The sequence below is a fragment of the Ochotona princeps genome, chromosome 10 (genome assembly GCF_030435755.1).
Source record: "Ochotona princeps isolate mOchPri1 chromosome 10, mOchPri1.hap1, whole genome shotgun sequence".
Classification (NCBI taxonomy): Eukaryota; Metazoa; Chordata; class Mammalia; order Lagomorpha; family Ochotonidae; genus Ochotona; species Ochotona princeps.
The window spans coordinates 19,625,753-19,646,742 of NC_080841.1; the positions used below are offsets into that span (position 1 = coordinate 19,625,753).

Below are 20,990 nucleotides of genomic sequence, written 5' to 3' on the forward strand. Positions count from 1 at the left end.
ATCAGAGTCCCTGGGTGGGCACCTTGCCTAGGGCTCCTGAGCCCAGAGACAGTGAATTCCTGCCCCATCGCCATCCCTGTTCCCGGGAGAGCTGAACTGTGTTCCCAGCCCAGCTCAGACTCAACTCTTGAGGGCATGTGGGTAGTAGTGAACTAGCAGACAGAATCTTGAAAGAGAATAAGGAGGGAGGACTGGGGTCTGTGACTGGAGATGAGCATCTTGTTTTCCAAGTAAGTATTGCAGTTTCAACTATATGTAATTGACTCTTTAAGATAAAAGGAGGGAGAAGTAAAAGTGTTGGGGACCCGAGGAGAGAAGGCCAGTTTGTGACAGATGTGGCTGGAGTGTCCCACACCACCCCTCCTCACCTTCACTGCTCACACCCAGACAGCTCCACCAGCAAGGCAGACAAGCAGGTTTGTACTAGATGAGCCTTCTCCAGGAAAGCACTTGCCCAGACTTTCCTCCCTCCAGCTTTAACACACCTAACACCCCATTTCTCCCAACCACAGAAGACCCAAATGACAGGAAGACTCCAAAGGTCTCCAAACAAGAAAGACTGGCCAAATGCCCAGCTCATTCCCACCTTCTCCTCAGTGTAGAAAATAAGAAAAAGGTACTTCCTCTGAGGGCTGTCATTGAGTCTAACACACACTCTCTCTCAATCTCTCTCTCTCTCACACACACACACTCACGTGTATTGGAGTGGTGACAAGACAAACACCTGACCACCCACTCTACCACACAGTCCCTCAGCTATCTGCATGACACCTTCCCTTTAGAAGGTCCATTTATGAGCTTTTACTCCACGGGCCAGGTGACTTTCAGACTTTGGCACCCATTTCTATTTAGATATCACATTCAGTTCCTAAGCAACCAGCCAGTCCCTCTCCCTCTCACTTCCCCCCGGAGGAGCCGGCTGAGCCATACCCGCAGAACAGGTCAAACAGACCTCAAGTCAGGACGAATCACTGCTGAGAGAACTTAAATGAAAGCAAGGGCGAAAAATGTGGTACAGGAACAGCAAAGAAGGGTCCTGGTTCCAAGTAGCTTTGCCTTGTACAAGTAGGATGAAGTACTACGATCGCGGAGTTTTAAAGCCGGACACTGTTCTAGGCATTATTCCACCCTTTTCAGTTCACAAGTCTGAAGCCCAGAGGTTAAATGACATGCTCAAGGTACAGTGCTGCAGCTCGAAGCCTGGTGTCTAAATTCCCCGCCAAATCTTTTTCTATTGCTTCATACTACTACTGAGAGACTTACAAAGGGAGAGAAAAGCCTGAAGGATGATTTTTCCATAAATTAAATCAACTTTGAAAGCGAAGAATATTTGGAGAGCTATGAACTTCTAACACTGTTAAAGAAAAGAGATTGAAAAGCTGGTTAAATCTAAATAATAATAAAAAATGCCCCTATGTACAATATCATAAAAAAAAAAAAGAGAAAGAGAAGATGGCATTGGTGATTACTGTGCCGGCAGGGCAGCAGGCAGCTGCATATTGGGGGTGGGCTGCATGGGCTGCCAGCTCTCCTGGGTTTGCAGAATGCGGTACAGCTGTTTGAGCTGGGCAACGATGTTGTCTTTGATGTCCGGAGTCGAGATCTGCAAGCGGACACTGCCACTGTCGAAGGAGCGCGTGAAGTCACCAGAGAACATCTCATAGATCATGCGAGCCACCACAGGGATGACCTGTTCCAGGACACAGAGCACACGGGCATCCTCTGACAAGGCCATTCTGAACAAGAGGAGAACCCCAAAGCAGCAGAAAGGCCCAGCGAAACCCCGGGGATGCACTCCACTTTCTCGTCTAGATATGAAATGGAGCTTCAACATTTTAGACCATTGTGCCAAGGTTTGCTCCTAGAAACTGGTTCAAATGAAAGCAGAGAATTCAGACTCAGCAGCACACTACAAGCCAACAGACGTGGCTGCTTACTTAGCAATTTTTCACCCAATGTCACCCAGTGCTTGGTTCACTGTGCACCCCAACTGGCCTTGCTGTCAATTCTAGAATAAATATTACCTTCTTAGTAATAACTTAGATGGCTTTCCATATAAAAGCTGGCAAGGCCATACCCTGCAAAGCTTTAGCAAGGCTATAATGTCAGTAAGAGAATGAAAGACAAGGTTCCTGCCACATTTGACACTTGGTTCTTGATTCATTGGACACCACCCATCTTGGGATCTTGCCTTCTCCAGTTTGGTCCTACTGCATACAAAGCCTGAATCTGCTACCCTATTTTATGGAATGAAACCCTCTCAGATTCTGGAAGTCCCATTAAGGCTCAGCCCTGATCTGAAGCCTAACACATGGGCAGAGGAAAACAGCTGTGGACACACCCATATCTGCTCACCTGAACCAAGATGAGTTTCCTGTCCAAGGGTTTCCCATCTGGCCATTCTTCCCCAAAGCACAAATAGATCTCAAATGGTGGCTGCTTCTCTATCTGTCCTTTCTGGTGGGCGATGAGATCTGTAGAAGGTGGAAGAATATAGTTGGCAAACAAGGTCATTCCACATACACTTATAAATACCATCTTAAAAAAAAATTATGGGGGCCAGTGTTGTGGTGTAGCGTGTATAGCCACCATCTACGATACCAGCATCTCATCTGAGTGTTGGTTCTAGTCCCAGTGCCCCATTTCTTATCCAACCCCCTATTATCCAACTGAGAAAGCAGCAGAAGATGGTCCAAATCCTTGACCCCTCATACCTATTTGGAAGGCCCAGAAGAAACTTTTGGCTCCTGGCTTTGACCTGACCCCAGGCCTCGGCATTGCAGCCACCTGGAGAGTGAACCTACATATAGAGTGAGAGAGATTTTCTATCTGTAAACTCTGCCTTTCAAATAAATAAATAATTTAGAATTCTTTATTTGAAAGACAATGTTAGAGATAAATGGTTCATCCACTGGCTCATTGCACACCAAGGGCAGAGCCCAGCTGAAGCAACGCACTCCATTCAGGTCTTCCACCTGTTGCCTTCCAAGGTGTATTAGCAGGAAGCTGCTTAAGAAGCAAAGAGGCTGAGACTCAAATCAACACTTCAATATGTGATGGCGGCATTCCAAGCAGCAGCTTAACTCACTTCATCACAGCACTAGCCCAAGTAAATATTCTCTTTCCGTTGCACAGTAAGGCAGCCACGAGCCACATATGACTGCTAATTTTAAACTAATTAAGTAGTTCCTTCATCACTTGAGTCATATTTACATACTTAACAGCCGCCATGTGGCTACTGGCTACCACTATGGATGGAGCACACACAAATGAAACACTTCCATCACTTCAGAGGGCTCCACTGGAAATCACTAATCTAGGCTTGGGTTATTATTTTGTTTCTAAGATTTATTTGTTTTTATTGGAAAAGCAGATATACAGAGCAGAGGAGAGACAGAGAGAAAGATTTTCCTCTCGATTATTCACTCCCCATGCCATCACAACAGCCGGAGCTGCGTTGATCCGAAACCAGGAGCCAGGAGCTTCTTCTAGGTCTCCCGCATGGGTGCAGGGTCCCAAGTCTTTGGGCCATCCTCGACTGCTTTCGCAGGCCACAAGCAGGGAGCTGGATGGGAAGCAGAGCTGCTGGGATTAGAACCGGTGCCCATAAGGGATCCCCATATGTGCAAGATGAGGACTTAAAGCTGCTAGGCTACTGCATTGGGCCCCACTTTCATTTTCAGAAGTAAAGCTTTCTCCTCCCTCAATTTCAACCAGAAGAAATGTTTTGACTAAGACCTTTGCTATGTCAAAAAAAAAAAAAAAAAAAGGACAAAGAAAAAAGGAAAAAAACAAAACAGAAGAAAAGGCAAGAGGAAAAAGAGGATGGAGTAAGAATCATGCCCAGGGAGAACTCCCACCATCAACGTTCTAAATAGAACTCACCACTAAGGAAAGTTTCCAGACAAAACAGCTTGACCTTCTTTTGTCTCTCGATCAGATTGGGAGCAACAAGCGAAGGGGCACATGGCCCAGACCAGTACACCTTGCACTGGCACAGCCTGATGGCATAAATGGCATGGCCGCTGACCTCCAGGATCAGTCCTCTGTCCATGACGTCCAGCAGCTTGCTAGTGAACAGCTTCTGCTTCTCATTGGTGATGTGCTCCGGACCTGGGAATTTGACCTGCTCCAGGCTGACAGGACCAAAGAGCTCCTCCTGGTCAGGCATGGGGCCCAGGTCCCCATAGAAGAGCCGGCAGCCTTGGGGATTGCTCACTGTCATAGTCTGCCCATACTCCTTCCCCCGATACTGAAATTTGATGTCCAGATCAGTCACTGCAAGGTAAGAGATGACAATGACAGTCCTGCTCCATTGCTCTGCCTGTCCCCGCTAAGACTCATGTTTGTACATCAAGAGCAAGCCACCTTTCAACCAGAGTCCAGGAGGGCCACCGCCATAGTTATCTTGCCTGTAATAAACATATTACATCAACCTCAACATGTACCTGGAATATTCACTCAGAGGGCTTCCTTGAAGCAAACAGCTTAAGCTCCCATCCATGCTATCTCTGTTCAATCACTATACCCTAAGGGCTAAAATACCACCAAGGAAAGTGCTGGGACACTATATCTCCACTTCCTACTGATGAAGTCTCCCTATCAACAGACATCAGAAAGAGCTAGAAACTAAGGAATCTGCCTTGTGTCTCATTTTTGGCTCACTGTTTAAAGAAACCAGAGGAACAAGAAGAAATACCAAGGCATGGTTCTCAAGTTACACACAGGAGCATGCACTGGGGATCTGCACTAACACTATACCACGCAAGGACATGGCTCACAGTCATGGAAATTTCCACTCAGAAGGTCTTCATTGACCGCAGGAGCTCTTGTCAAAGCTACTTGGCTTCTTGAATACAATTCAGCGCTCATCTTCTACCATGTGTAAAGCGAAAGGGAGACCAGGGTACTGGAACTGACTCTTCAAAGAGATCAATTCTTTACCAAATGCAGAAAGAAATTTTTGGTCTGGATCCTATACTCCCTTAAAATCCAAGAAACTCCTCAACCAAATCCGTGGCTTTCAACCTCTGTATCACAACTGGCCTATCTTTTAAATGCCCTAACCAGACTGAACAACTCAGACCTGCCACCCACCCAGGAGGTGAGTGGGCTATAATCAGACAGAATGTGCCCACGGCTAGCATAGCAGCACTCAGGGTTCTTTACTTCTTCCTTGGTGACTCACTGCTGTCCAGGAAACGGACAACTATTCTATACGTGACAAAGAAATGGAAGCAAAAGGCAAGACTGAAAGTAAAAAGGAAGACGGGACTGTCATAGCAAGAAAGCTCGGGGCTCACTTACTTGGGAGAGAGCTGATCCACAGCTCTGGAGAGCTGTAGAAGGGCTGGATAGGCGCCTGGGGAACTTCCATTTCCAGAGGTTCCGTTTTGGGCCACACGGTTTCCGGGCTGCAGTTGCCCACACTGCAATTGCCTACACTACAGTTGCCCACACTGGCTGGTGCCATGGGAGATCCTAGAATAGAAGGAGGTCGGTGAACAAGCAGAGCCATCGCACATATACATCTTCACATCTGGGGCTCTATCAAGACAAAAGTCAAGCCCTGACCACGACACAGTGGGATCTCCCCGATCCAGCCATGATTCCCAGAACTAACAGAGTAAGAAAGAGGTTCCTACTCTTGTTTCCTAATCATATTAGCTTACCCATAAACTCTTAGTTTCAAAATTTTTGTTTACTGAAAATTAACAAATATGCAAGTGAATTTACTCTAGGGGTGAAATTAAAATGGACACAAGAGAGATGCTCTGTTGCAAAATTTGGTCCCAGTAATTAAATAAAAGTTGGCTATCTTCCACAAAATGAACTCAACTGAATTAATCGGTTAGCTTCAACTAACACTAACATACAGAAATTCCACTAAATGCACATGCAGTTGGTATGTGCTGAAGCAGTTAAGAGAGCACTAGAGGGCCTGGTGCAATAGCCAAGCAGCTAAAGTTTTCACCTTGCACGAGCACCAGGATCCCATGTGAGCCCCAGTTTTAATCCCAGCGGTCCTGCTTCCCAGCCAGCTCCCTGCTTCTAGCCTGGGAAAGCAGTCGAGGACGGCCCAAAGACTTGGGACCCTGCACCTGCATGGGAGACCCAGAAGAGGCTCCTGGCTCCTGGTTTCAGATTGGCTCAGCTCTGGCCGTTGTGACCACCTGGAGAGTGAATCAACAGATGGAAGATCTTCCCCTCTGTCTCTCCTCCGCTCTGTATATCTGACTTTCCAATAAAAATAAAACAAATCTTGAAAAAAAAAAAGAGTACTGGTGGGGTCAGCGTTGTGGCAAAGTGGATAGATCTGTAATAGCAGCACCCCAGATGGGTGCCTGTTTGAGCCCTGGTTGCCCCCTTTCTGACGCAGCCCCCTAATAACGGTATGGGAAAAGCAGTGGAGGATGGTCCCGACGTTGGAGTCCCTGCCACTGGTATGAGACACCTGGAGAACGCTCCTGGTTCCAGGCCTCAGCCAGGCCCAGCCCTGCTGTGTTGGCCACTTAGGGAATGAACCAGCAAATGGAAGATTTTTCTCTCTGTTCTCCCTCTTGCTCTGTAACTTTTTGTTTATTTGAAGCAAACAAACCAATCTTTTTTTTTTTCCTTTTCTTTTTTGAAGTCACTTGGGATATCTGCATCCTATACTTGAGTGCATGATTTCAAGTTTTGGCTCTGCTCCAGATAACAGCCTCCTGCTAATGGACAAGAGCTCCAGGCTCCTGGCTTCAGTCTGGCCCGGAGAACACTGGGGGAGTGAGCCTATGCATGAAACATCTTTCTTTCTATCTCTGTTTTTCAAATTTAAAAAAAAAAAGGCAAATAAAAATTTTAAATACTGTAATATATGTAAAAATTCTAGGATGCAAGACCTAGGAAGATCTGTCTGCTCGAGAATAAGAAACCTATCCCGTGAAAAGTTGGCTTGTTTCAAAGCCTACAGATGTTTCTTCCTAGCTTCACCTCTTCAACATGCATTCTTCAACAGCTCCTCCTCCTCTGCCTCTACAGCTCAGAAATTACAGAAGTTATTTTTCTTTGGCCCTTTCCTTATCAGGCTGTTTTAATCTATGTAGGTACCTCAAAGAATTTATGGAAAATTTGAATTATAAATATGAATTTCTTTCTATGCAAAAATATTTTAAGGGGTGTAAACTATTTTATAACACGTATTACCCAGGTAGTATTAACTATTTGCGCCAAAATTAACTTGTACTTTTAATTCCATTTTTTGTGAACTTTTTAAAAAATTTTATATGAAAGGCAGAGACAAAGTGCACATACACACACATTTCCATCCACTGGTTTACTCTCTCAACGCCTGCAACAGCGAGGAGAGTACGGCACAAAGCTGGGAACTGGAACTGCACTTTTAACCCAAGTTTCCCTTGTGAATAGCAGGAACCCAACTGCTTGAGCCATCACAGCTGCCACCCAGGGAGACAGGACCTAAGGCTGGCTATTAAGCCCAGATACTTCAACGTGGAACAAGGACGTCTTAACCACTAGACTGTGTTCACTACAGTTCTGAAGCAGCCGCATATGCGTCCACTTCTTTTTTTTTTTTAAAGATTTATTCATTTTATTACAGCCAGATATACACAGAGGAGGAGAGACAGAGAGGAAGATCTTCCATCCAATGATTCACTCCCCAAGTGAGCTGCAACGGGCCGATGTGCGCCGATCCGATGCCGGGAACCTGGAACCTCTTCCGGGTCTCCCACGCAGGTGCAGTGTCCCAAGGCATTGCGCCATCCTCAACCGCTCTCCCAGGCCACAAGCAGGGAGCTGGATGGGAAGTGGAGCTGCCGGGATTAGAATCGGCGCCCACATGGAATCCCGGGGCTTTCAAGGCGAGGACCTTAGCCGCTAGGCCACGCCGCCGGGCCCGTCCACTTCTTTTTTTCTATAATTTTTAGGGATCAAGGCAGCCTAAAACATTGGACACACCATATTAACTTTAAGAAAATATGAACAGAAATCAGGGATCAGGCTGCTTCAAATAGGCTCCATCTTTCTAAAGGTGAGACTATCACAGTGAGTCAGCCAAAGATCTCAAAAAGGATCCTACATTTCCAGATGTTCAACTTTTAAGATTTTGCTAAGTGATAATAAAGCATGTAGCAATACTGACCTGAAAGATTCCTGTGAGATTACTCTTAACCTACCACTTGCTTGCACAGATGCACATGGCAGGATAAGTGAAGGAAACCAGTGACACACAATACAAGAGTTGCTTTTGTAACATAGAGTATTAGGTTACCTCTTGAGATGCACAAATCCTATATGAGATTGCAAGTTCAAGTCCCAGTCACTATACTTCCAATCCAGTCCCACCTAATACACCCAAGAAGCAGTAGGTAAAGGCTTAAGTACTCGGATTCCTGCCACACAGGGACACGCAGAGGGAGGAGTTCCTGGTTCCCGGCTTCAGCCTGGCCGACCCCAGCTATTACAGTCACTTAGGCCGTGAATTGGCAGATAGATCAGATCTCTCTCTCTCTCTCTCTCTCTCTCTCTCTCTCTCTCCATTTCTCCTGCCTTTCAAATAAATAAATAATTCTTTTTATTAAAGGGATTTCATGATTCTCAAAGGTAGGAACACTATCTAGAGTATGGTACCCCCAAATGCTAAAGAAATTTCATTTATATATTAACTTTTTTAAGATGGCACAAGTTATCACATAGCAAGTCTGAGCCACCAGCCAGGTGGCACTAGCAAATGAAAGCTGCTCAACTGGTTGCAAGTCCTTTGACCAGAAGCATCTTGGTGGCCAGATGAAGTGACGATGCTTTCAGCAGAACAATTCAACTCACATCAGAGCAGCTTCAGAATGCACAAGGGAGATTCAGTACCTGCTTTGTCAGACAACAACCTCCCAACCTCTCATCTCATTTTTCCTGGGAAGCTGAATTCAAAAGTTCATAAAAGAAAGTCCGTTGCAGATACTCTGTATCAGATCATTGATTTACCAGCTAGAGAAACCACAAGTTTCCCATAATACAGCCTGAGCAGTGTAGGATCCATCAAGAAAGTGACACTAAATTTGGAAGGGATGATCTACAACTCAAAAATATTGTCTGCACTTAGCCAAAAGAAAATCAGCGGAATTTATAACTGCTGATATGTTCCTATGTAGGCTTCAGCAGGATTTTAGATTATTTGTTTGGATTAGAATGTTCCCTTTTCTTAGAATCTAACCTCTCGGGCCCAGCCGCGTGGCCTAGTGGCTAAAGTCCTCGCCTTGAATGCCCCGGGATCCCATGTGGGTGCTGGTTCTAATCCCGGCAGCTCCACTTCCCATCCAGCTCCCTGCTTGTGGCCTGGGAAAGCAGTTGAGGACGGCCCAATGCATTGGGACCCTGCACCTGCGTGGGAGACCTGGAAGAGGTTCCAGGTTCCCGGCTTAGGATCGGCGCGCATCGGCCCGTTGCAGCTCACTTGGGGAGTGAATCATCGGACGGAAGATCTTCCTCTCTGTCTCTCCTCCTCTGTGTATATCTGGCTGTGATAAAATGAATAAATCTTTAAAAAAAAAAAAAAAGAATCTAACCTCTTACCACCTCTTCATCTCCACCCCACTGGAATAGAATAAGCAAGCTGGCAGAATTCCCTGGCCTATGACTCCTGCTTACTAACTGGCTCACAGCCTGGCCACAGCTTCAAATCACTGCCCCTCCCCCAAGCAGTGGTGGCAAAAGAGTCAGTAGTTCTAAGGCTAAAGGCCCCAAATCCCCCTCATCCTCCTGTATACCCCAGCACCTTCACTCACCATTAATGTTTAGGAAGGGAAAAGTATCCTGGATGGGAACGTGGTGCTGTGACTGATCAAGCTCATCTTCCTCATCATCTTCATCCACATCATTATCCTTCTCATCCCAGGGAGCAGATCCTGTAGATCCTACCCAGGAGACACAAGACAAAGGGTGTAACTACTGTCCCAGCAGCTGTCCCTGCACTCAAACTAACACCTGCTAGCACAGCAGCTCCTTGAGTTTAGTATGCACCCTAAATGCCCTACCTAAAAAAGTGGGAACCAAGGATTCAACTGTTCCTACAGAGTTCTCCTCTGGGCTGGGACTGTGGTACAACAGAGTTGGGCTGCCCAATACAAGTGGTCATCTCTTCAGGAGTCTCAGAATTTACCCCCTTCTAGCACTCCCTTATACATTAGTATACCTCAACATTCCCTTCCTCCACGCTAGCATCCTTTTAAAGACTCAATGATATTATGTACCCACCCTTGTAAGCTTAATATGTGAAAAGAACCCCTACTCACAGGAGGACCTCCTTGGAGCACAATTTTAAACTGACTCGTAAGTACTTGTTAGGTATTGAGTCAACAGGAGGATCAAGGATATGTTTCAAGCAAAAGTATCCTACAAATCAAATGATCACTCACACCACATTTATAAAGAACCTAACATGTCCTGCCAATTGATTCTTACAATAGCTTTTTAAAGCATAAGGGAAAGATGAGGTCTTAAGTCTGTAGAAACTGGGGTCCTAGTGGTCCAAGGACCTGGTTCAAGTCCTAGAGTAATGAAGTGATAAGAGCCAGGTTTAGAATGCAAAACTTCCAAGCTTTAATCCTTCCTTCTTCAAAATTACTTGGCCCCAAGTCCCGAGAGGGTATTTTAACAGCAGAACTCTATACTCTCTCTACTTTCTCATGATTTAAGCAAACAGGTTAATGACATTTGCCCAAGTAAGCGAGAAGATTTTGTAGAGTTCATGTCTTGTTTTCTGGGTCCTTCCTAGAGAAAGGTTTCCTTGCTTTACTAGTCTTAGATGTTGTACACTAACTAGGCTGTTCTCAAGCTGGCTGTCTCTTCAGAGTCCAGCCAGAATCCAGCATAATTCCCACAGTCTCCCATGCACCTGGGGCCTCACCTGGGTTAATGATTGAACCCTGGGGCTGAGGGATGTCACACACTTGATATATCTTCACTGGGTTCATGGGCACCTCCTTGGTGCCATCATACATCAGGTTAAATTCTCTGCTTTTGTTGAGAGCACAGCGGAGCTGGGCCTTCCATTTAGCTGGGTCAGGGTCATCCACCCCTTCCTGGTACTTCCCAGTCTCTACAGCCCAGGCCTGAGGAACAGGAAACCATAATGAGCGTCTGCTATCACCCAAAACTACAACACTCAGACATACACATATCCCAGCTTGACTGGCCCATCACCCAGCCCAACGCATGGAGACGGCAGGAGGAAACACTGCCCTTCGATGAGGTGAGGCAGGGTCTAGGGGAAATTAAACCATCTGCTTTGAAAGGAGGATTCTTGTCACAAACTCTGGTATTAGCACCTGTCAAGACAGGACAGCTAATAGTCAAGTCCAGGGACAACACACACTGTAATACACATGGCAACTCTACATAACAGGATTTCAGGTCATTGGAGGCTCATGGGGCATCATGTGTTTTTAACATGAGTTTTTTATACAACAATAACTGCCACAAAGGGCAGCATAAAGAACTTGGCCTTGCTGGCTTCCTCCCTTCAGCCTTCAACCTGATTCACAAACTAAGAATTAAAGGAACAGAAAAAGTCCAGCAGGGAGCTCAGCTCACCCCATTGGCTAAGGGCCCTAAGTCCTAATAAATCCACACCTCCTACCTTCCCCCTACCTTTCCTTGGTCCCTCAAACTCTGACTTGGTGGGAAACACGACGCTTTTCAGACACAAAAGTGGCTGGTGGTGTGGGCTGAAAAACCACCATAGCTTTGGTCTTCAAACATGCAACTCTTGGCAATATCCCCATACAAGTTCCTCCCAGTGAAAAGGAAATTTGGGCTGCTCATACCATGGACCAAGGTCATTGAGAACTAAGCCAGCCCCACTTTCAGGGTTAAAGAGTACTGATGTTTCCACTTATAGGACACTCCCACACCCCAGGACTATCATCTCCGCTGCTCTCTAAGCTTTCTTCTGGAGTGGGTCACATTCTGGTACAGAGAAAATGGGAACACAAGACAGGAAACACACACCAACTTTTTCAAGGTTTCAGAATGAAACACGTGCTCTGATGCTTTCTGTCCCATCCTTTAAAAATCTCCCATCTCCCTCAGTCACCCACTACCAAGCCTCACATCCCAGAAAAGACTTCTTCCAGGAGCCACTCTAAATCCTCTTCCTTCTCTTCCTCTTCTCAGATTTGGGTTCCATATGTAATGCAAGGCTTAGCAGGTGCCTGTCAGTTTGGGGGACAAAGCAAGTGGAACCTGACCTTGTCCATCCCATCCAGCCTCTACAGGGGACTTCAATCTCACTGGTTCCAGGTGCCTGGGAAGCACAGCTCCAGTTACCTGGGAGTGCTGGGCTGCAGCCTTCCCACGATGTCCCTCCCACCTATTTGATCTGTTCTCCTGCTCCCTCTGGCCCCTCCCACCCGACTCCAGCTGCGTACTCTGGTGGGTCTGCACATTCCTGCAGCGAGAGCAGCCAGACTCAGAAGCACAACCCCAGCCTCTCCTGCTCTCAGCACAGCATCCCCAGGTCTTACACAGACGCTGACAGCCTGTCCCTTTATGACTGGACTTTAGAATCAAGAAGGGTGGACCCATAGCATACTGTGTGGCAATCACTGTGATATATAAACATTGTTTATTCAAACCTATTCCCAAGCATTCTAAGAGCTTCAGAGCACTGTGCTGGCCCATTTCTCCTCTTAAATGGAGCAAATCCCTGCATTTCTTTAGCACTTTATAGATTCCCTTCTAATACTTTCTTTGACTAAATTTTTGCAACAACCCCATGAGACAGGCAAGGTTAGCTGCACCTCCATTCTACTCAGGGGGAAGCTGGAGCCCAGTGAGGTTACATAACTTGCTCAGGACCACACATGCAGGAGATGGTACTAGCACTTGAGGCTGAGTCTTTCCATTTCCTGGCCAGAAGGACTAGTATGGGAGTCAGGAGGTGTCAGAATACAGATTGAAACCTTGACTGCAGGGCCTGGAAAAATGGCTCAATGGCTAAATCCTCACCTTGTAACCACTGTGATTCCATATGGAAGCCGGTTCATCCCAGCTGCTCCACTTCCCATCCAACTTTCTGCTTAGGGCCTGCAAAAGCAGTCAAGGACAGCCCAAAGCCTTGGGACCCTGCACCCACATGGCAGACCTGGAAGAAGCTCCTGGCTCCTGACTTCAGACTGGCTCAGCTCTGGCCACTGCAGCCATTTGAGGAGTGAACCAGCAGATGGAAAATCCTTCTCTGTACATCGGATCTGCCTTTCCAATAAATTAAACATATCTTAAAAAAAAATCCTGACTGTATTGCTTACCAGCAGTGTGACTGGACAATTACTCAGCCTCCCCGAGATCCAGACTCTGCCCCTACAATAGTCCTCCCTTACAGGATTGTCGTGCGAAGGAAATGAGGCAATGCAGCCAGACACCCACTTAGTGCTCGTGTTCCACCTGCATACCTGCCAAGGCCCCCCCCACAGCTGTATGAGAGCACAAAGAGATGTGCAGACACAAGACACAAAGCAAGGCAGCCTCGCCACAGGCACCCTTATCTCCAGCCTCAAGCAGGCAGGTCACCTGCAGGAACCAACCTCACCCACCACGGCCAAGCCACTGCCACAGGCTTCAACAGTGAACCCAGTTTCAGACCAAGTTCACAACAACTGGTGTTGCTTGACACGTTTTCTTATCACTTCTACATTATTTAATATCTAAATTAAGAACACCTGTTTACTTTCTGCATCTTCTTGAGCCAATTTTCTTTCTGTTACACTTCTCTACTCCTAACTCCATCTCTTCTTCCCTTCACTGATACAATCCCAGCAAGAATTTGGGTCATCAATCCTGTGAAGCCCACAGTGGGGACTGGATCACACTTGCGATATCCCGAAGCCAGACAAGGACAAACCCTCTTCTGCATGTCTGGGTGGTGTGGACTCCTTATGAGATGCACATGCCCCCCACCCAGAGCAGAAGCACGACTCACACCAAACCCCTTCCAACAGCCACTTCCCTGCTACTTCTGCCTTAAGTCAAGCTTTGGTTCCACTTCACATATACTAAAACGCTACATGATTAAGCCATGTTTTTAGTTAAATAAAATGACTACCACTTTGGAGTTATTAAGGGAAACACTGTCAGAACAAGAAATGAGAGCTTCCTACTCCCATTCTGGTAGTGAGGTTAAGAGCCTGCTAACACCCCGTAGATCTGCCTGGGTCTGTTCTGGCACACCTAGACTCAGGCACATGAGTGCCTTGGGTCTTCATACCAAGAATCCTGAGTGAATGAGAGGTGCAGTCAATTGCTGACCCTTGCACTTGTGAAACAACCACATCACAACTACTTGCAGCAGTTTAGCCAGTCCCACCTGAGCTCCTTTGGGACATGGATTGTCCACCTCCAACAAACAGGAAAGAATACAGAGTTTGGATCATTACTGAATATGTGCTCCACATGGATGTAGGGAGAAAGATACCCTATTCCACTGTTGCTGGTGAGTATAGGCTAGTGCAGCCACTATGGAAGTCAGAATGGAGAGTGCTCAGACAACTGAAAAGTGAAGTGCCATATGACATAGCTAGCCCTCTCCTGGGAATATATCTAAAAGAAGTGAACTCTGTATATGAGAAAGTGACCTGCAACCTAATACTTACAGCAGCATAATCCACAACAGTGAAGATTTGGAAACACAGATGTCCATTGAAAGATGAATGGATTAAAAAACTGCGGTACATCTGTTCTGTGAAATACTACTCAGCCATCAAAAAGAATGAAATTCTACCATTCGCAATAAAATAGTCCAAACTGGAGACCATTATGCTCAGCGCAGTAAGTCAATCACAAAAGGACAAATAACGTATGTTCTCTCCGATATAAAACAACATTATGCCAAATACAAAACAAATAGATATGTATGTAAACATGTATATACATATATTCTCATAAATGAACTGTATAATGAAGACCAGCATACCAGGAAGTGAATGTTACAGTATGCTTCTCTACTGAATAAAAGGACTCCCAAGGAAACTATTAAATATACCTTGAAAGTATAGTAGATTTTCTACCATTGCCTATCATGGAAAATATAAACAATTTAAAAAATACAAAAAAAAAAAAAAAAAGTTAAGTGAACCCCAAAAGTAACTGCTGTACCTGCTAAGTTGAGACACCTCTATCGTAAACATTCTTTCTGTTCTATCAGAGTTCTGAATCTAGTCTGCCAAAACTGAAAAAGCAAATAAACCCATTAAGGTAACAGATCAGGAAAGAAATTCAGACGATGGAAGAAGTCCTTTACCTTAAAAATGGTATTTTCTTCTTCTTGTTGGGGGCTATGCCGTGTGGCATGTTTCCAGGGAATCTGGAAGCGTTTGGAGTCCCTGTGGAGCCAGATAAGCCCAGGATACAGGCCACTATCCACCTGGGCCACCAGCCAGGGCTTCAGCCGAACTCTGCGGGGGTGGAGGGCCATGATCTGTCCATGGAGGCGGGGAGCAAGAGGCAGGAGAGTTAAGTCAGCCACTGGGAACTTCTCCCAGCCACCGCTCCCGTAGGAGAGAGCTACTGTTTCACTAGCTTACAGCAAAGAAACCAAATATGGGAAAAAAACTGTGCCAGGTGGGAAAGCAAAGAGGAGGGTGGTGGTTAAAAGGTTCTTTTGATTCTTATTCCAAAGCCATTTCTACTTCATGCTCCAGCCAAATCAGACTTATCATGGAAGTAGATCACATTTCCTCTACTTAAGGCCTGAAGCAGAAAAATTAAAAGGTGATGTCATCCTGGCTGGAACATAGTCCCTCCCAAGTACCAAGGGCTTTGGAGGAGAAGGAGAAACGGCGCTTCTCCATGTCCTCTCAGGGGAGGAACCACAAGCATGTAGGTGAGAAGCTGATCTCAACCAACTGAAGGTGAAAGGAAGTGCTGCAGTGAGAAGTGGAAAGGAGTGAGTGACAGCTGGGCCCTGGAGAACAACGCCTTCACTTACACAGGTGAGCAGGCAATGTGTCCACGGAGATCTGAAGAGCCAGGCTTCAAGTCGGCTTTCCTTTTTCTATGCCACCCGGAAGCGCTGTACCAAGAAAAGGGGGGCTCAGCTGGTTAGTCACATCACAATCCAGCATCAGGGAGAAATCTGGGGAAACACTGGGGACATGAGTTCTAAGAATGCTTCCCTACCACTGTGTCTGGCCAGGCTAAGAGCCCAAAGATAACCAACTCCAACAGTAGTTAGTACTAACACACAGCAGTCACACCCGCCCCGCCAGCACAGGCTCCTCTCACCGGGTGTGTTTATCTCCCCAGAGGCTGCAGTGAGACTATTGGTCACAGGCCCTGGGCTGGGTAAAGTCTACAATTGATTATCATACAAATACAGGGGCAGAGTTGCTAACACTAGACAGCAACAGCAGACACTGAGAGCAGAAAACAAAACCCTACCCAGATGGGGTACCTGATGGAAAAACTGGAGAACAAATGGATGCATTTGGATTATCTTGTTTCTGTTCTGGCTTTATTTTGCTTTCACTTAAAATGAGAAATGGAGGCCTGAAACAATAACATTCATTCAACAAATATTTGTTCATTGGCTACTGTGTGCAGCACTGTGTTCTGTTTCTTGAGGAAATGTACCTAGGAACTGTTCAGGGTCACATCAGGTAGAAGCCGTGTTCTGAATTCAAACCACTGGAGTCGGGACCAGTAATACAACACAGCAGGTAAAGCTGGCACCAACAATACCAGCATCTCACACAGGGGGCCAGGGTCATGTCTCAGCTGCTCCACTTCTGATCCAGTACCCTGCTAATGTAGCCCAAGGCAGCAGAGGATGGCCCAAGTGCTTGGGTCTATGCATCTACTTGGGAGACCTGGATGAAACTTAACTTGGGCTTTGGCCCAGCTCAGCCCTGATTGCTGTGACCACCTGGGGAGTGAATCAGCAGATGGAAGATCTCACTCTACCTCTCTCTATAATTCTATAATTCTCACCACCACCAAAAGAAAATCCACATCACTTGACTTAGCTGAAGGCTTCCACTTGGAGGAATTGGGGTTGGGTAGCAGCTAACATCATTTCTCTTTCCAACCAGACTCCCAACAAATGGGGAAAGTCCAGACCTAACAAAAAGCCTCTGGCACTTTAAGAGCAAGGTAGGGACCTGCTCTTACCTGAGCTTGCTGACCCAGTTACTTAGACCTGCAACTGAAACCTTCCGCAGAGAACACAGCTCACAATGGGCAGGCGAGGTTGGCACAGAATGTTCAAATGCTCCTGCTCTTGGTCTGGTGTAAGGTGTTCCGTGGGACAGCACATGAGGCCATTGGGCCACAGAATATATTTATAGTTTCCAAGGAGAAGGGAATTCATGATCTCGTAAGGATAAGTTCTACCTTCCCCTTCCCATTCTTAGCCTCCCTAGGAAGAGACAGGGGTGAAAGAAAGAAGAGGAAATGATACAGCAGCCAACTGGCCAGCCAGCAAGGGGCTTTGGAGGATTTCTATTGCACTACTTACTGGTAAGACCTGTGCTTGGATCTGTGGGACACATGAAAACACTCTAGCCTGATCATGGACTTAGGGGGAAAAGGCCTATTGTAGTTAATTGACAGCCATCTAGAAAAAAGCAAAGGTAACGAGGCCATGGCAAGGAGAGGCGCCCAGTGATGAAGGAGAAGCAGCCACCCATGGAGATCGGCAGTTAGGATCTGGAGCCTGAGTTCTCCGTGTTCTCCCCGGTGGGACTACACAGGAGGAAGCTCCTCCCGGCCCGTGGGAAGGGCCCCAGCCTGCCTTCCTGCCCTCGCTCCCTCCCGCCCTCTGGAAGTCAGCCAAGATCTCCCCTACCTACCACCCACTAAGACACTAAAAACAGGCAGAGAGAGAAAAATTGAAAACCGTCAAGATGACTGACAGGGGACTAATTTACTACCTCACAGCCACGGACTGAGCTAGGCAAGTTTTGTGGGATGTGAGAAAATGTTTACAATATGAAGTTAAGTGGGGGGAAGGATGTAGTACAGAACACTAAATGTAAAGCAAAACAAGGCCTCTTTTTAAAAGATTCGTTGGAAAAAAAAAAATGCCTCTTAGGAAAGGACCAGATTTCCGAAATTTTTGCACCAAAATAAACTCATCTTGCAGTGCCCATTTCTCCAGGTCCTTGCCTCTCCATTTGGGACCATAACACACATACTGGGCATACGTGGCTCCACCCACAGAACTGAAAATGGGGAAGGAAGCCAGCAGGTCAAGAATAGATATGGGGCCCGGCGGCGTGGCCTAGCGGCTAAAGTCCTCGCCTTGAACGCCCCAGGATCCCATATGGGCGCCGGTTCTAATCCCGGTGGCTCCACTTCCCATCCAGCTCCCTGCTTGTGGCCTGGGAAAGCAGTCGAGGACGGCCCAAGGCTTTGGGACCCTGTACCCGGGTGGGAGACCCGGAAGGGGTTCCTGGTTCCCGGCTTCGGATCGGCACACACCGGCCCATTGCAGCTCACTTGGGGAGTGAAACATCGGATGGAAGATCTTCCTCTCTGTCTCTCCTCCTCTGTGTATATCCGGCTTTCCAATAATAAAATCTTTAAAAAAAAAAAGGAATAATATGAAAGGGTGGCCCGGTGAGGGGCTTGCAGACGCTTTTAATATTCCCTACACTGTACACACGATTCACATCTTCATGCAATGATTTGCTTTCATTCAAAAAGTTTTTGAAACTCCAAGTGGTACCTTTTTCAACCACAATAAAATAAGACATTTCTCAGGAAGGAGGGCACCCAGCGCCCTACACATCTGCACATATTTGTATAAGGTGTCAGGTTTCATCCTCCTCATTCTAGTAGTGATGGCATCCTATCCATTTTACAGGTGGGTTAACTGAGGCACAGATGACTCTAGTGGTTTATCTGAGGCTAGGAGGCAGTACCCCATCTCAGCACATGAAGACACAAAACCAAAAGCATCCACAAAGGCCCTGTGGAGGGGTAAGGAAGTGACCAGGGGGAAGACTGCCAGGTATCTGCGCTCAAAAGCACCTGCAGCACAGCTCTCCCTAAACACTCCTGTCACTCAAATCCTAAGACCTGCTGGACAATGACCTCAGTCCAGTGGGATGCAGCCCTCGTATCTCTGGCTTCCATCACAGCAGAATTCAAGAGCTGTGGCTGCAACAGGTATTTACCAAGCAAAGGTCTAAGACAATAACTCACTCTCTTCAAGACCTCTAGGTGAGCGTAGAAGCTGGGGTACTCTCAGCCTCCCCAGGGTACTCACTCTTTTCTCCAGCACCCACCCCCTCCAGGGCACAAGGCCTCAGCCCCCTGCACGGTCCCTGCCAGACCAGCTTCCAGGCACTGCCAGAGCAAGGGGTCAGAGATGCGGCTGTCAGTGGTTCTGCTCAGGCAGACACGCCTGCCATTTCCTGCCCGGCTACCGGGACAGGTCTCTGGGCGGTCCCAGGTTTTCCCTTCCTCCCAAAGGGAGCCCCAGCTGAAGCTCTCTAGTCCTCCAGTCTGCCTTCCATTTGATTCAGTTCCACTGAGAGGTAAAAACTGGGCTTCTTGCCCTAATTCCCAAACCCTCCCCCATTAAAGTTGGGATTGTGGGGGGACAGCAGAGGCGGACTTACTGGGAATCGATTGTCTCAATGTGGTCTCATATACACACACTCCTAACCCCAAACTCCTCCCCTGGTCAACACCAGCCTTCACCAGCCCCCTTTTCTTGGTCTCACGTCCCTGGCTACCACTCTTTGATACCCACCCCAGAAAACAGGGGAGGGGGCTGGGGGACCCCTGCGTGGAAACGCCAACAGCTTGGAAAGACTGGCACCCCAGGCCTCATTTCCCCACTTGTCCACACCCACCCTCCAACCCCTTCGGCAAAGAGGGCCTCACCCCCGGAGCAGCCACACCTGGAGCCACCCTCCCCAGTACCTAGCTTGGCTACTTGGAAATCCATGGGTGTCACCCAGGCCCAGGGCAAGGGCCTGACTGGACTAAACAATCTTGGGAAGGAAAAACAAAGTGGCCAGAACTCGTGGTGACCCTCATCTCTTCCGATTTCCCAAACGTCCACCATGACCCAAGATAGCCGGGCCTAACGGGTTGCCCCTGACACAGAGGCCCGGCGGCCCAGCCAGCTGGTAAGAGGGGCGGGAGAAAGGGGATAACAGAGCTTCAAGCGATGGGGAGGGGGGCAGCACGGAGGCAAGAGCGACCCAGTTCATTTCGGCGGGGAAGGAAGGAGGAGTGGGCGTGCTTGTGGGGGTCCGGAGGGACCCCCGCTGCACAACTGGGCCAGTCCTAAAGTTGTCTGGAGGAGGGCGACAGGCACCCAGTCCCGGTGGGCACCTGCAAACAAACAGACGTCCCCGAAGTTCTCCCAACCCCACGAAGTCTAGAACAGACCTTTCCCCACCCGCGGGCCTGTCTCCTTTCCCCCGGGGGCAGTTTCCCCACCTTTGCGCAATCCGGCTCCTAGAGGCGGATGTCCCTGGGAACCAAGCGTGCAGCGAGGGGCACGGGTCGCCGACCTCCGCGCTGCCCGACGGCTCGGCGGAGCGGCTCCCGGGACTGCCCAAGCCGGGGCTGCGGCTCCTCTCCGTCCCGCACCAGCCCTTACCTGCCCGGCCCAGGTGCGCGCCGCTGACGTCAGCGCCTCGCCCTGGACGCCTCGGCCCACTCGGCCACGCCTCCCAGGTGTGGCCACGCCCTCCTGCGCCCGGGATTGGCAGCTCCGGAGAAATTGGATACTTTGCGTGCCTGGGCGGCTCGGCTCCGCCCGGGCCTCTCTTCCCACCCTACTCCCCCGCTTCTAACCTGGGCTAAGAAAAGTCCCAGGCTCGGGCCTCGCCCTGACGCCTCGGGGCTAGTGGTCCTGGGAACGGGAAGCCACTGCGAGGTCAACGGCAAGCCGTGCCCGCCTTCTGTTCCAGAACCACTCTGTAGTCTGCCCATCACGCCACAGGGGGGTTAAGCCGGAGCCCAGGGGAGTCGGGTGA

The 20,990-nt window shown here is 48.0% G+C and overlaps 1 protein-coding gene across 1 annotated transcript; it reads right to left on the reverse strand.

Annotated features, from left to right (window-relative positions):
- Positions 1-1,287: 1,287 nt before the first annotated feature.
- On the reverse strand, positions 1,288-20,620 carry IRF6 (interferon regulatory factor 6). Its single transcript, XM_058669138.1, has 9 exons — positions 20,449-20,620; positions 15,980-16,063; positions 15,293-15,469; positions 10,904-11,108; positions 9,783-9,911; positions 5,308-5,481; positions 3,886-4,278; positions 2,356-2,474; positions 1,288-1,690 (listed from the first exon to the last, which is right to left on the reverse strand). The coding sequence occupies exons 3-9, from the start codon at positions 15,464-15,466 to the stop codon at positions 1,466-1,468; spliced, it is 1,419 nt and encodes a 472-aa protein (XP_058525121.1). The 5' UTR covers positions 15,467-15,469; positions 15,980-16,063; positions 20,449-20,620; the 3' UTR covers positions 1,288-1,465.
- Between the last annotated feature and the right edge of the window lie 370 nt (positions 20,621-20,990).

Excerpts from the sequence above, each read along its gene's own strand:
- IRF6 (XM_058669138.1), bottom strand. The coding sequence starts at position 15,466 with ATGGCCCTCCACCCCCGCAGAGTTCGGCTGAAGCCCTGGCTGGTGGCC. Across the intron at positions 9,912-10,903 it reads GGGTTCAATCATTAACCCAG|GATCTACAGGATCTGCTCCC; the intron begins GTGAGGCCCCAG and ends TCTCCTGGGTAG. Across the intron at positions 2,475-3,885 it reads TCTGGAAACTTTCCTTAGTG|ATCTCATCGCCCACCAGAAA; the intron begins GTGAGTTCTATT and ends CACCTTCTACAG.